Source organism: Lepidochelys olivacea (genome assembly GCF_965140295.1).
Source record: "Lepidochelys olivacea isolate rLepOli2 genome assembly, chromosome: 6".
Lineage (NCBI taxonomy): Eukaryota > Metazoa > Chordata > Testudines > Cheloniidae > Lepidochelys > Lepidochelys olivacea.
In genome coordinates, this window is record NC_140416.1 from 23,935,378 (window position 1) to 23,950,178 (window position 14,801).

The 14,801-nt window shown below is 42.7% G+C and overlaps 1 protein-coding gene across 8 annotated transcripts in view; it reads right to left on the reverse strand.

The window, feature by feature from the left end:
- OSBPL5 (oxysterol binding protein like 5) overlaps positions 1 to 14,801 on the reverse strand; it is a 219,433-nt gene that overhangs the window by 5,654 nt on the left and 198,978 nt on the right. For all 8 annotated transcript variants that reach the window (XM_084630039.1, XM_084630041.1, XM_084630040.1 and 5 more), the window contains 7 exons: positions 14,541 to 14,637; positions 13,138 to 13,236; positions 10,781 to 10,878; positions 8,588 to 8,677; positions 5,835 to 5,971; positions 1,457 to 1,642; positions 580 to 718 (listed from right to left, as the gene is read on the reverse strand). In XM_084630039.1, the coding sequence (XP_084486165.1) occupies positions 580 to 718; positions 1,457 to 1,642; positions 5,835 to 5,971; positions 8,588 to 8,677; positions 10,781 to 10,878; positions 13,138 to 13,236; positions 14,541 to 14,637 (846 nt within the window). The remainder of the gene's footprint in view (positions 1 to 579; positions 719 to 1,456; positions 1,643 to 5,834; positions 5,972 to 8,587; positions 8,678 to 10,780; positions 10,879 to 13,137; positions 13,237 to 14,540; positions 14,638 to 14,801) is intronic.

The window sequence follows — 14,801 nt, forward strand, 5'->3', positions numbered from 1 at the left end:
ATTAGAATTTGAGTTCCAGGGCCTCCGTCCTCTGCTCAGACCCCTAGATCACATCCAGCCTAAAGAAGTGCTTTGTAAGTATTGAACAGTAAAGTTCATTTCAACCCCATTCACCACCCAACATAAGAAAATAATAAAAGTTTGTAAAATTATAGCAGGGAAGATATCTATTACAAATCGCATAGTGTCAATTAATCAAGGATTCTGATTTTATTTTAGATGTAAATAAGAAGTGTTGCCTATACCAAGCTCTAGGTGTTCTAGCATGTAATTAGTATTACAACAAATCCCAGCACAATTACAATGATCCTTCAAACAGGAACTCACCCAGCCAGCCTCTTACCAAAAAATATTAGCAGATTAGCACCTGGAGTAGGCACCAGGAAAATATCAGAGGCAAAGTACAGCTAGAGAAACAAGCCTCTAATGGCAGAGGCAGCCCTTGGATTTTGTGGTGTCTAAGAAAACATGAAAAAATCAGAGCTGAGCACTTGATCAAAGAAATACAGGTATATGAAGAAAGATGCAAAGAAGAAAAAAACTTCCCAGAGAGGGGCTTTCTGGCTGAGTGATGGTTACCTTGTGTCGTATAACTTGGTTGTTTATACACATGGTTTTGTGGGACAACATCCTTGTGGATAGGTGCCTCTCCATGGTTTGAAGTATCCCATCTTTCTCAAACTGGGCAATGTCATTTAGAGGGTCCCAGGGCCTTAAACTTTGGAAGCAAAACGAAAGTATTAAAAAACAGAACCGCAGCAGGTTTATTAAAAGCAATGCATGAATTCCAAACACACAGGAGCAAATATTTAGCCGTGGGCTTAATGGGTGTACCCACAGAACTGGGGTGGGGGCAATTAGGCATTTATGAACATAAGTTGCTTCCATCCTAGCCCATCTGGGTGCCTCAGCTCCGAGCGAGACAGAGAGGTAACAAATCTAGAGTAGGAAGGCAGGGAAGTCTTCAGGTTCTCCAAGTCCTTGGTTTCTTTTCTTTGCCAAGGCTGCTAACAAGGGTGCTTATGGAGAACCAACTGCGGTGGAGGTTTTGCAATACGGATGCATCTTCAGCAAATTGAGCTGAGACTGACAACTCAGATCACACAGACTGCTAAACCTCCTGCAGCTGGTAACACACCTTCTCATCACTACAGATCTGTCCTCTATTTGTACCAATACAAAGGAGATATTCCACTGATCTGTCTACTCCTTTCATTTGAAAGGACTGCATGTTCAAGTACTCACTGGGGAGAATTCAGGAGGAAGGTTGCCTGATCAAGGTGCAATCTGGTCAAGAGCAAGACCAGTGTTCCCAAGCATCAGATGGAAGTGCAGCAGGCCAGTGTATGCCGTATGCATGTAGCACTTTGTATTTCTGACTGGAGCCCAAGAAGCAATGTCTGCACTTAACCCATTATAGCCACACTTATAACTATACATGCTTCGAGTCACTCACTCTTCATATTTGTAGTGCCATTCGTTGGTAGCAGCATCGTGTCGGAAGAGCAGTGGCTTCCACTCTGTGCCATTCTCCTTCCGCTCCCGCGAAGCGTTCCTCTGCTCTTCTTCCAATATAAATTTCTCCTGAGTTGCCTTGTGTTGATCTCCTTTGTTTATTGCACTTGTTACATGCTGCCAAAGTCTAGAAATAAACAGGGAATCAAATACAAACGGCCTCAAAACCAGCAACACACCCAGATAGCTGGAGCCTTAAAAAAAATGTTTGTCTAGTCCACTGAGAGGCACTAGGAGAATAATAATAGGTTTAGTCAGCCTGAGCTTTGGCTTAAAATGGACTTTTATCAGGAGGATGAAAATGAATACAGCATATAAAGACCACCTTAAGAACTGGCCACCTGAACACTAAAGATAGTAAGGCAGTAGTGCGTAGTTGTCTGAGGCCAACGGTAAGTTTAAAAGGTGACCATAGTAAAAAGGAAAACCTTTTGTTGAACTGGCCCTTTTAACTATTTAAGTCTAGGAGACAGAGATTTGAGTCAGAGTTGCCTTGCAACCAGGGCTAAATTCTAGGAGTTTATGTGGGAAAAAATGCACGTGAAAGGACTGCAGCTGTATATGCAAATTGGATATTTGCACATGAAAATGTCTATTTAGATGGTCTAAATAACCAATTAAATATGTAATTTGCTGATTTGCACTTGCAAACACCATAAACTGAAGGCACAAATGTAGGCATCCAATTGCATGCATATATTTTCCTGTGCAGAAGGCTTCTAACTTGTAAGATTAGGCCCTTGATATTTTATTGACACTCCCCCCCACCCCCATATTATTCCCTTCACCTTGGAAACACAAGTCAAATTGTGCCTCCCTTTCCACTGGAATCTAATAAATAATTCTGTTGCACTCTAAGCTTTAAACAAACATTAGTAAAGGGCTGAATAAGACTTGAAACACTGGTGAGATGGATGGCCATCCAAAAACAGCAGGGAATAATCTAGTGATTAGATTTTTACTGTTTCCTCTCTATGTGGGTCTTTCACATAGCAACAGGGGAGAGAAAGTTTTTGTTTTTGTTTTTTAAAAAACCTACACACATGCAGGAAAGTGATTCTACAAGCACAATAATTGGCCTAGAGACTTCCAGGGCAGGTGCAATATCCAAAGCTACCCATTGTTCTGTGTGGTTTTTGTCAACACAAGCTCTTGTCACGAGGACATGCAACACCAGCAAAAGCAGCCAAGTGTGCAAGTGCTCCATCATTTTAGCAACGGTGGCAGCTGTAAGCTAGCAAAAGTTCTGTCACCAAACTTTCTAGTATAGAAATGGCCTCATTATCTGAGATGAGTCTATTTTAAACTGAGGGTGTTCTTTAATTTATGTTTGTAAAGCACCCCGAGACCCTCAAATGATACGGTATCTGTGTTCTAGAACTGTCCTCAGGTACACAGGTGATGGCATATTCCAAACACCTAGACTAGACAGATGTGCAGAGTGTTAGCTTTTTTATTTGCTCCTTGATGTGCAGTTCATGTGCTGAACTGAGAGCAAGTAGGGCTTTCAGGCAATCATGAGGAAGATGTGAGCATATTTAGTATTCTGTGGACAGGATGGGGAAGATACGGCAGAACTCTTGGAATCTGAATCCTATGATTAGAGCACCCAGGATTCAGCAGAGACAGAGCAGCACACAGCTGAAAACTGCCAGTTGTCTGTCTGCTAGAAGCAGCTCAACTACAAGGGCCTACCTAGGGGATTGATGGGTTTGCACCAGATTAGCTAATCTGAGAACAAACACTCTCAGAGGTCCTCAAGGTTTTGGTGGATCAGTGGCTTTGTTTGGGTCCTCAGTGAGCTAAGTGCTGTACATAACATTTAGGAAGAGACACTACCTGCCCCACAGAGCTCGTAATCTACATAGACAAGACAAAGGGCTGGAGGCACAGAGAGGGGAAGTGACCTGCCCAAAGTCACCCAGCAGGTCAGTAGCAGAGCCAGGAAATGAATCCAGGACTCCAATGTCCCAACCTAGTGTTTCATCCATGGGACCATTCTGCCTGCCAGTAGCAATTCAGCCCTTGGTTTCACCCTCTGCGTTCTAGATTTCTGTTTGACACTGTCCAAAAAGAGGTGCTGGGGTGGTCTGCTCATTTGTACAGAAGATTTGCATAGCAAGTTTTCCAGTGAACATATACGTGTTCCTTAGAGTAACTAGAAGCACAAGGTGCATTGCTCTTGCTGAGTTACAGATCAAAGCCTCCCTGTATCCTAGGACTCCCAGCAGCTGAGATGGGAAGATGGCATTTTTAGAACAATGGCACCATTACCCTTGTTCCAATAAGTCTGTGAGAAAAGGAAATGGCCTCCAGCTTTTTAGAACCTTTTACAGGGAAAACTGCCCATTCTTCAGACCTCAGAGAGAAGTACTTCCAGGGTTAGATCTGAACCAGACAAAGAGATAGCAATAAGAAGCAAGTTTAAAGCACAAAGAGCAGGGAATCACATCAGTGGAGAGGTGAACAGCGGTACCCTCTCCCTTGTTTTTTTCTTGTTAGGGAGCCTATTGCAGTCACTGTAGATAACAGTGCAGGCAAAGGAAGGCAGTGGAGTCTAGTGGGTACAGTACTGTCCTGCGAGCTAGAAGACCAGGGTTCCATTCCTGGTTTGGCCACTAACCTGCTGTGCAACCTTGGGCAAATCAGTTCACCTCTGTGCACCTTTGGTGCAGAGACTCTCTCACACTCTGCATTTGTATAGTGCAGTTGTACAGGACAATGGGGCCTCTAGGCACCACTATAATATGAATAGTAATAGGTGTGAGCCTGTGTCCAATAGTCTTAGCCTCTTGATGTCTTGCAAAAATTAGTTTTTGGACCCTGGTCTCCACTCTGTTATACTAGTGTATTACTGGTATAACTGCACCACACATCAATGTAGTGAAGAGTTAGGCCCAGATTTTTAAAGCTATTTAGGCACCAGTGTGCTCAGCATTGCCTGACTTCATTTTAGGAAGAGATTTAGGCTCCTGGGAGTTGACTGTCATGGCAGCATCTAAACAGCTTTAAAAATCTGGGTCTTCAAGCCTTTATTCTGAGGCTCAGAAGCAGCAGGAAAAACAAATTTTGTGACAAGGCCAGTTTTCTCCATCCCCTCAGAGAGCTGCAGATTCTATACAACCTGAGGCTTTCCATGCTCTGCTGCACAACAGCATACGCGTCACAGACTGCAAAGCTTACCCATGGGCAGGTGATATTCAGGGCTGTGAGATGAATAGCTGATTCAGTATTAGACTGCAATTCATTCACACAGCAACCACCATAACAGCCACTTCCCTCTGCCCCCCAAATACAACAGGTTGCACATATTAGACTTTGGCATGCTGAAGGGGGTCAGCCAGCTAGGCAGCTTTGGTGATACCCTGGTAAATAAAAACTACAAACTATTTGCCCCAAATTTGGAGAGATTTTCTTTGTTTTGGGGCGCCGGCGAATTATCTTTCACAATGATTTTTTTAAACAGTCTATGTTCTTTTGAAGTCAGCTTTATTCATTCGGTATTTAGAGCACTGCATGTGGACCTTATTGGTACAGTACTTTCATTTCACAGCTATTCCATTGCAATGGAGGCCTAGAAGTTCAGATGGCATTTCCTGACGTGCCTGCAAAGTGTGCAGGGGAATTCATTTCCACGCTGCCCCTGCATTTATGTATGCGGAGGTATATTTGCGTGTGTAATTCAGGTAGGCAGTTTCCTGATCAGCGTGTTAAATGCTGGGTTTTATATGTAAAAATGGTGTCTGCACTGGTGGAGGTCAATTGATGATTTTGGGGCTTACACATCTAAAGTCTCTTAGATTTTCAAAGCCAGAAGGGGCCATTGTGATCAAGCAGTCTGTGTAAAATTCTATGGCCTGTGTTATGCAGAAGGACAGCGATTCCTGTCTCTAGTCTAACAATTTATGATTGAAGCAGAGAACTTCTTTTAAAAAAGATATCCAAACTTGACTTAAAGAACTCCAGGTGAAGAATCTATCATATCCCCTGGTATTCAGTTCAGGTTATAACAGAGATTTCTTTTCATGGTCTCTGGAGTCCTGAAAAATGATCTTATTTTACTTGACAAAAAAGAGTGGCCTCTACCATTTCTGAAACCTAGGACTTGGTCATGCTATCATTAATACTCCTTGGAAATATTACATCATCGCTAATACATGAGGAACAAAAAACAACATACAGCAGGGAAATATGCACAGGTTAAGCAAGGCCATAATCCTTCCAGCATCTTGCTGGAGTCTCAGGACCCTCGTATTTAGTTCCAACTGTATGAAGACCAGCAGGAAGCTCAGCAGGCTGGTTTCCAGCAACCTACCCACCTCTCTGATTCAGAGTCTGTTTGCTCTTCAAATAGCACAATGTGGCGTTTCAGTCTTTGCCGCCGCACCTCACTGGTTGGGTTCCAGAATATTTCAGTGTTCCCATTTTTCAGGTCATTTATATACACTTCCCCATCCTGAGAAGGAAAATGAAAGGCAAGGTTTAGTGACTGCAGGAACACACAGGCAAATAATCCTGAGGAACACTGGCAGAAGGTTGGTGCCAGGCTGGGGAGTGGCACTTAGTTCGAAGGTCAGTACCCTCCCCATCTCCAGACAGGTTCACTAAATGTTTTCTGAAAACTATCCAATTGGAGCAGGGAGTTTACTGAAAATAAGAAACACTGGCCAAGTTCATCAGAGGGCTAAAAGAGAATGAACCACATTCATCCCTGCTGACCACATGTTCATCCCCACAAGACCATTTATATAGGTGCTAACAGGGCCCCCCTCAGTTTAGTATCTGAACACAAATACAGGAACCAAAAGCTCAACATCAGGCAACCTCCTCTCCTTCTTTACCAAACCTTTCTCCCTATCATCACTGCTGAAACCAAAGGAAAATTGCACAGCAGAGACTACAAAACCTCACAGTGCAATGTTAACAGAAACGGGAAATGTACCATGTGAAAGGGGACTCCGTTCTTCAGATGCCACCACCAGCCTTTCATCCACATTGCTTGTCAATTTATTTGGCAACTAACTACTAATAGAGCTCCACCGCTTACAGACTGATCAGGTGATGTCTTAGAGTCTCTGCCTCACTAAGTGAGTCGTAGGCCTGCCTACAGACGAAGCAACACCCCAAACAAAATGAGCCAGACTGGTAATTTACACAGCATATAGTGAACAGTGTGACATCCACGAGGCTGGAGTGAGTTATATATTATCGCATTTGCTGAACAGCATGAAGGTTGATGCCATTCAGCGATCTGAACATAGTGTGAGTATTGTCCATGCCATGTTTAGATCACGGATAGTTATTGCACCCATCACTGTCTACCCACCTGTCTCCCAGCTGCTTTCCTTCCTACGCAATGGACCTTGGTACACCTATAACTTGCTTCTTAGGCTCAGCTTCATTCCCACTTTATGCAAAGCTCCCAGCCACTTTCTGTCACTTACAGCTCCTCTTTCATCCCACACAAAGTCCCCCAGCCTCCTCCCCACCTGCAGATTCCTTCCAGAACCTTAATCCCTTCCACAGCCCTTCTCAGGTGAGACAAGATCTCAGTCTGGGAGCCAATCCCCTGGCTGGGGAAGAACAGAGGAGTTGGTTCCAAGTCAGGATAACAGATCCCCAAGATACTCTCCAGCTGTGGAGCTTGGAGGAGGCAGGTGCTAATAGTCTGAATGGCAGGTTTATAAAATCTGTATTTACAAGCCCATTAAAAAAACCAGGTGCACATCTTATAACAAGTGGCAGGTGCTGACAGCTTCCATGTGTACCTCATAGCCCAGAGTCTAGGGAAGCTTTGGAATTTGCTTCTTGACCAAGAACCAGCTCTTCTCCTTGTCTCCTGGGGATTGTGCTCCCAAAGCATGAAATCACCAGTGGCTCCTTTAAATTATGGAGGTGGATGGACAAGAGAGAGAGATTTTGCATGATGCTGGAGCAAAGCAGACAGAATTCAGAGAATAGGCTGATATTCTTATTTCCTGAACAACAACATCTCCTCCCCCTGTGCCACCCCAACACACACAGCACCAAAACCAAAGAGCATCTTACAGATTTGCTCTCTTGAAGCCATGGAGTTTACATAACACATTGTGCAAATTGTTCCTTGCAAAAGGCAAAGGAGGAACAAATTGTTTCAGGGTTGATGAAACCCAATTACAAATGCAGGAAGCCGAGCGGCACGCAAATGGATGGCATCAGACTCTAGGACAGCATGACTGTTTTATGTAATATAATCAACTGATTCACAGAAAACAGCATGGCCAATGTAATCTATAATCCAGCACTACTCAAAATTGCAAAGGCGCACAAAGTGGTGATTAGAGTTGGAATTGAACATACACACACACCCTGCCCCATGGTGAAGAGTGAATACATTCTGACTAAATTTCAAATACAGGTTAACATTGCATTTGAGGGGAAGGATGGTCCAGAGGTTGGGGTGCTAGCCTAGGTCTCTGGAGATCTGGGTTCAATTCATCTACAGACTATGGCATGACCTTTGCCAAGTCAGTCTCTCTGTCCCTCAGTTCCCCATCTGTGACATGGGGAGAATAGCACTGCCCTACGTCAGAGGGGTGTGGTGAGGATAAACGCATTAAAGATTGTGAGGCATTCAGAGACACTGGTAATGGAGGCCAGACAAGAATCCTGATCAGTTTAGGGCTGGCAATTTGCCAGCTCTTGTCTGCTGCCATCAATATCTGCTCTGGGCTGATGCAAAGATCACTGAAGTCATTGGAAAGACTCCCGTTAATGCCAATGGGCTTCTAAAAGTGCAGGTACTCAGACTATAGTCACCTGCACTTAAGTCTGATGAGGTTACCAGAGCTTTAAAGACCAGAGGTAGTCAGGACCTCTGTTTTATGTCCCATTGAACTCCATCCTCCGCTGTTAACTACAAATGATGTGGGGTAAGGCAGAGATGTTAGTGTGGAACCAGGCTCCGTTTCAAACAATGAGAAAGTAACAAAATGCTCTTAAAGTTTTCAAGCTGTAATCCTCTCCCTCCCCACGACCACACAGAGTGTTTTTTTTTTTTTTAATGTTAGTAGTGCAGATTAAGATGTGTTACCCAGTGTCCATCAAGGCTTGCTAACACTTCTTCTCCTGATTTAATCTTCCCAGAGATTTGATTAATGCTTGTGCTGCCACCAAAGAAGGGCTGTTGAGAGGAAAAAAAAAATACAAACTGGAAGAGAGCCAAAAAACAAACAGTACATAAGAACAAAGCTGAAAACTTGTCAGATTTCCAGTGTCACTGGGAGGAAAGACAAGAATTCTGGCATTTATACCCCTTACCAATGTGCCCCATCCTATCTGCCTCTGATACTGAAGTCGCTGTAGCAGACACAAGGGAAGAGGGACAGACTTTCAAATATATTAACATCCAACAATGTCTATGCTGGGAATTTGCCTCAATTTCATCCATTGGTGTCTAGACCCTGATCTAGCTTCACCCACCAGTGCTAACTCCTAGTGCAGACCGAGTAAACTCCTCCAGAATTAAGTTTGCAATAGTGCAGCTTAAGCCACATTTCAAGCAGGTGTAAACAGCAGCAATACAAATAGTGGTTTTCCCCGTTTATAGCAGGGTTTTGAACCAGAGCAACTATATCAGTGTCTGGCCACCAATGTAATGGGTGCAAATCCTCAGTGTAGACAAGGCTTAAGTAGGTAATGCAAAAGGGTATTTCCAGAGATTCCTTGGAACAATATAAAATTACTTTTCGCGTTGCACCTGGTTAACACAGGAAATGAAGGCAATAGAGTGACCAGCTGCTCCATTTCCACCACCCAATGATATTTCTTCATCAGTTCTAAATGCTGCTTTTCAACATTGTTTGCAAGTTGGAGCTGCACAGGATTATTTTATACTGTAAAACATTCATTACTGCATCATCCATGAAAAAGGATTCTTTGGTAATTAGCATGGCAGGAACAAACATATGTGATCCACCAGAGAACAGGCAAGCATCCAAATTAACAAGGCCACGAATCACATCTTTAATTGCTCACAAGTCTATTGCAAATGGGGCTAAGGCTCTAAGAAATAGCCATAGTATAGTATATGTAAATATCTGACATGCAAGCTACAGTGACCTCCCCAAACCAGATTTGGGCCATGACAGACAATTTTTAAGCCAGTAAAGGCAGGGTCTACACACATTTCAGGGTCATAAGCATTAAGTTATATCAGGTACTTGGAGTTCAATTTTATATGTAGAGGGCCTGATGCAAAGCCCACTGAAGTCAATGGAAAGACTTCCCTTAACTTCAGTCTTTCCATGGGCCTGATGCAAAATTCACTGGTTTGAAACCCAATGGCAGCCCCACTGCTGAAAAGGTATTTGAGGAAGCTATAGTGAACTGTGTAGCTTTTCCAATACAAGTTGAAAACAGTAAAACATTGTCCTTCCCTGCAGAATCCCGCAGGGAGAATTTGTAAAGGATTCAGCATTCACCGGAAATCTGTAACAATGCACCAGTTCTGCCCTAAGGGATCTACCCTACCTTGTGAGGCCTGTTGCCATCACAACTCTACTCCTTTGTATTTAGTTTGCAGCTAGGCAGAGACTGTTCATCAGAATAGGAGATGAACTGATGCTTTGTAAAAACCAATTTGAGTGTCTCTGAAAAGTGACAGGCCACTGCCCTCTCCTTTAATCCTTCCTGAATGCCCACTTCTATCAGGATGCCTACAAGAGTCCCCAGTGTTGCCTGAAAGCCACAAACTTTGACTTCACAGGTGACCTAAACTGAAAGCACAAATAACTGCACCCACGAAAATAGAGTCCAGGGTCTGAAAATCTGGCCCTAAGGGCACAGCTATACTTCAGCGAGGAGTATGCTTCCCAGCATGGGTAGACACACAGGCACTAGCTCTGCTTGAGCCAACATGCTAAAACCAGCCACGTAGCTGCGGCAGCACAGAGCAGCAGCTCGGGCTCACTGCCTGAGTACCCATACTGCTGCTACGGTGCGCATGTTAGATGCGCAGGCTCTGCTTGAGCTGCCTACCTGCGCTGGGAAGCACAGTCCCAGCTGCAGTGCAGAAGTAACTTGGCCCAGCAAATCAGTGACAGAGTTGGATGTAAAACTCAGGTCTCCTGACTGCTGGCCCTGTGCCTTAAATCACAAGGCTATGCCTCCTCCCTCACTAATGGGAAGTCCCATTATAAGATTCTTTGTGTGATTCCCGGATGTCTGGCACTGATAAGAAAGAACTGGAGGGTCTGAGACAGATCAAGGGCATTATGTCAATTACCTTGAGCTTGAACTCCAGCTCTGCCCTGTAGCTGCTTTTCTCACATTCGATAGTAACTTTCCCTCCAAGCTCCATTGTCATGGTACCATATAAAATTCCTAAAACAAAACAATAGGATGTGATGTTTGCAGAGGCAATGGGCTGGTTTCTAAATTCAGACATTCTTATAAATTCATAGATTCCAAGGCCAGAAGGGATCCGTGTGCTTATCTAGTCTCACCCCTCCGTAACACAGGCCACAGAACTTCTCCCGAATAATTCCTAGAGCAGATCTTCTAGAAAAACATCCAAGCCTGACTGTAAAATTGTGACTAATAGAGAATTTCACCACAACCTTTTGGTAAATTGTTCCAATTGTTAATTATTCTCACCATAAAAAAAAATATATGCCTTATTTTCAGTCTGAATTTGTCTAGCTTCACCTTCCGGCCATTGGATTATGATATACCTTTCTCTGCTAGATTGAAGAGCCCATTGTTAAATATTTGTTCCTCATGTAGATGCTTACAGAAAGCAATCAAGTCACCCCTTCCCCTTCTTTTTGTTAAGCTAAATAGATGGAGCTCCTTGTGTTTAGCACTGTAAAGTATATTTTCTAATCCTTTAATCTCTCTCGTGGCTCTTTTCTGGACCCTCTCTCCAATTTACCTTCTTGAATTGTGGACACCACAATGATGTTTAGTCAAAAAGGCATGAATTCTACAGCAAAGGCCTGGGATTTTTTAAAATTGGCCATGTAACCTAAACATAAAGCATCCACTCCTGTTCGGCTTCTCCACATGCTCTCAAAACCCTGCAGAGGGGTTCCAAGATGTTATCTTTAGAAAGAGATCAGTCACTCACAAGGGATGATCCTAGCTGTAGGATCCTGAAGGCAGAGAGGGGACAGTTTCAGAAGTGCTCAGCACCCAGCAGCTCCACTTATTTCAGTGCCTATTCTGGAGCTGAGCTCTTGTGAAAAGCCCTGTGAGTTGCAATGGATAGGAGGGGGAGGACTTTAACAAAAGGATTCTGGGCGTTCTCTTCTGGTAGACAAACACTCAACACCATCAAATTAGGCCTGAATAAAGACAGGGAGTGGCTGGGTCACTACAAAAAATAATTTCCCCTCTGTTGATATTCACCCCTTCTTGTCAACTATTGAGAATTGGCCTCGTTAGCACTGACCCCCCACTTGGTAAAGCAACTCCCATCTTTTCATGTGCTGTATATTTATTCCTGCTTACTGTATTTTCCACTCCATGCATCTGATGAAGTGGGTTTTAGCCCACAAAAGCTTATGCCCAAATAAATGTGTTAGTCTCTAAGGTGCCACAAGGACTCCTCATTGTTTTTACTGATACAGACTAACACTGCTACCCCTCTGAAACCACTCAAGTTAAGCTTATATGAATTCCATATTTTTGCATGCTCATCACTGTGTGTGTGGAGGGAAGGGGGAATACGTACTTTTTCTGCTGGTGCTGTAAAAAGATAAAGACTTTGTGCATGCATAACTCAAAAACAGCATAATTTATAAAAGCTGAAGTTGTCCAGGTGGTTAATCTTCAAGGAAGGCTAGTCTCCAGGCCAAGAAAAGAAAAAGTGGTCTGAGCTTCTGAAAAATTGGCTTTAGTCATGCAGACCAACATATCAAGTTTAGCATTATTAGGACAAATTCTGTATTTAGCTACAATGTTGAGTCAGCAGTAGCTCCACTGACTACAATGGCATTACTGCATATTTGAACTAGTATAAACAGAGTAGATTTTGGTCTATACTATTTACATACAATATTGAATAGTAACCTCACTGTGGGTTTGGGCTGCTATTTTACTGTGGAATTCCAATTTCACAGACCTTTACCTACACAAAAATGGATTCAGGGTGAAATAAATAATAATAATAATAAAAATCCCCAAGTCTTTCTTAAAAAGCCAGAGAAGGGCATTAATTTAAGCTTTGTACTTTAATATCAAAATTTCAGTTATAAATACTCAAAAGCCAGGAAGTATAAAAGAAAATGTTCATTGTCACCTCACCCACAGTGCACATGACATATTCTGGATTACTAATTTCTGCATAGTGTTGATAGAAACATGCAACAGACAAATTCTGCCCTTAGACATGCTTAGCAACGTCAAATTACTTCAGTGAGAGTTGCCATACCTCTGTAACAAATGAGTGTTGTGTAATCCCGTCACCAGTACAGGGCTTGACTGTTGTAACTATCAATGCATTTAGTGTCCACTGACTTCACGTGGGACACATGAGAGAGCAGAACTACTGCAGAACTGAACCCAGAGTCATTAGGAGCCCATAATATTATTCTGCCTGCTTTCTTCAGACATAATATTTGAACTCAGTTCACATCCTACCTTTACAATGGGCATATGGCATTGTAATGATGTAGTCTTCACCCCTATTTAGAAACGTAAGCTTGGCTTTCCCATCCAATAATGCAGAAAGTGAGTTACCTATAGATATAGGAGTACAGATTAGCATTTGTGAATATTTGTAAAACAAACGTCTAAGCTAATTCACTCATTTTCCAGTTCTTAAAAATGAGACTTCAATTTAATGTAGGATCACTAATTAAATGAAATAAATAAACCCTATTGATTCAGGGCATAAACCAGCCACTAATTAATGGGAGTAGAAACCTATCTTGTGGGTAGGTTATTTTAAAATACTCCACTACAGGGATTCTTGCACCTTCCTTTGAAGCAACAGGTACTAGCTACTGCCAGAGAGAGGAAACTGGACTTGGCAGACTGTTGGTCTGATGTGGTAAGGCAATTCTTATGTTCTTATGTCATTTAGAGCTCAGTGGATTTTTTCCAAAGCCTTTATTATATAAGTTCTTTTAATTAGGTATGATTCCGAACAAGCATGCCATAAACATTGTAAGGACAGCAGTGACTGCTCACAAATTCCAGCCAGTGTAAACTCCTTGATGGATGTTGTATCATATGACAAACTAGTTTAAATAATTACATTATCTTTAGACCCCAAAGTAGCAGTGTCCTTTTACATATTCATATCTGCAGAGTCTGTTGTGGAACTTTAGGGCCCCATTCTTAGAAAGTTGAGATCAGAGGCAGTTGTGTATTTACACGTGCACACAAGTCAGGTATTTTGTGTGCACTAATGGGTATATGTAAAAGGCCTGATTTGTGAATACAATTGTGGTAATTGCACATGTAAAGCAGGTGTACAACTGAACACCCACAAATCCCTAAGAACCTTAAATTCTGGAGAAATCAGACCCTTACAGTCCTACAGCTCTATCTGAAAAATGCAGATGTGAAAAATCTGAGCTGAGATCTCGCTGCCAATCTCATCTTGAAGAATCATCTGAGTTGTGAAGAATTGTGTTGTGGGCTAAGTTCTGTACTTGCTGACATGTACAACCTTACTTAAACAAATGGGCTTGTCACGTGTGTAAATGAGAGCAGAATTTAGACCTCTACCTATCATTCCGTGTGGGCAACACAATTGAATTATTTGAATTTTTGCCAAGAGACGCCATAGAGCATTGCTGTTTTTGTAGATGACAGTTTCCCCAGCAAGTGTCCATTTTGCCCTGCTTGGAGGAGGTAACTGGAAAATCCAGTGGGAGCTCCAATGACATTTTAGGCTATACTGCTGACATGGACTTTATTTGGGCATTTTCTTTGCTCTTAATCTTCACCGTCCACTGGCATGAGTAAGAAGCCCATCAGAGGAAGCAAAAGAAACCAGCATGTAACCTTAAGGGTGTTTAGGTTTGAGATCTTACCATAAAACTTGGACTTGGCGAGAATGCTGCCAGTAATGCAGAACCCATCCTTCCTGTTACTGACGTGAAAGGCTGACACTGGTGGGTGATGAGATACCTACAAGGAAAAAAGGTAGCTCTGTGAAACTCTCAGCTTCCTCCATCATTAAAATAATTACATGCCCAGTTCAACTGGGGATTCAAAACCCTTTGGCAGCTTTGAAGAAGGGAAGAAAAAAAAAATCAGCCTTGCAGCCTATGTCATGAAGGGCTAAATCCCTC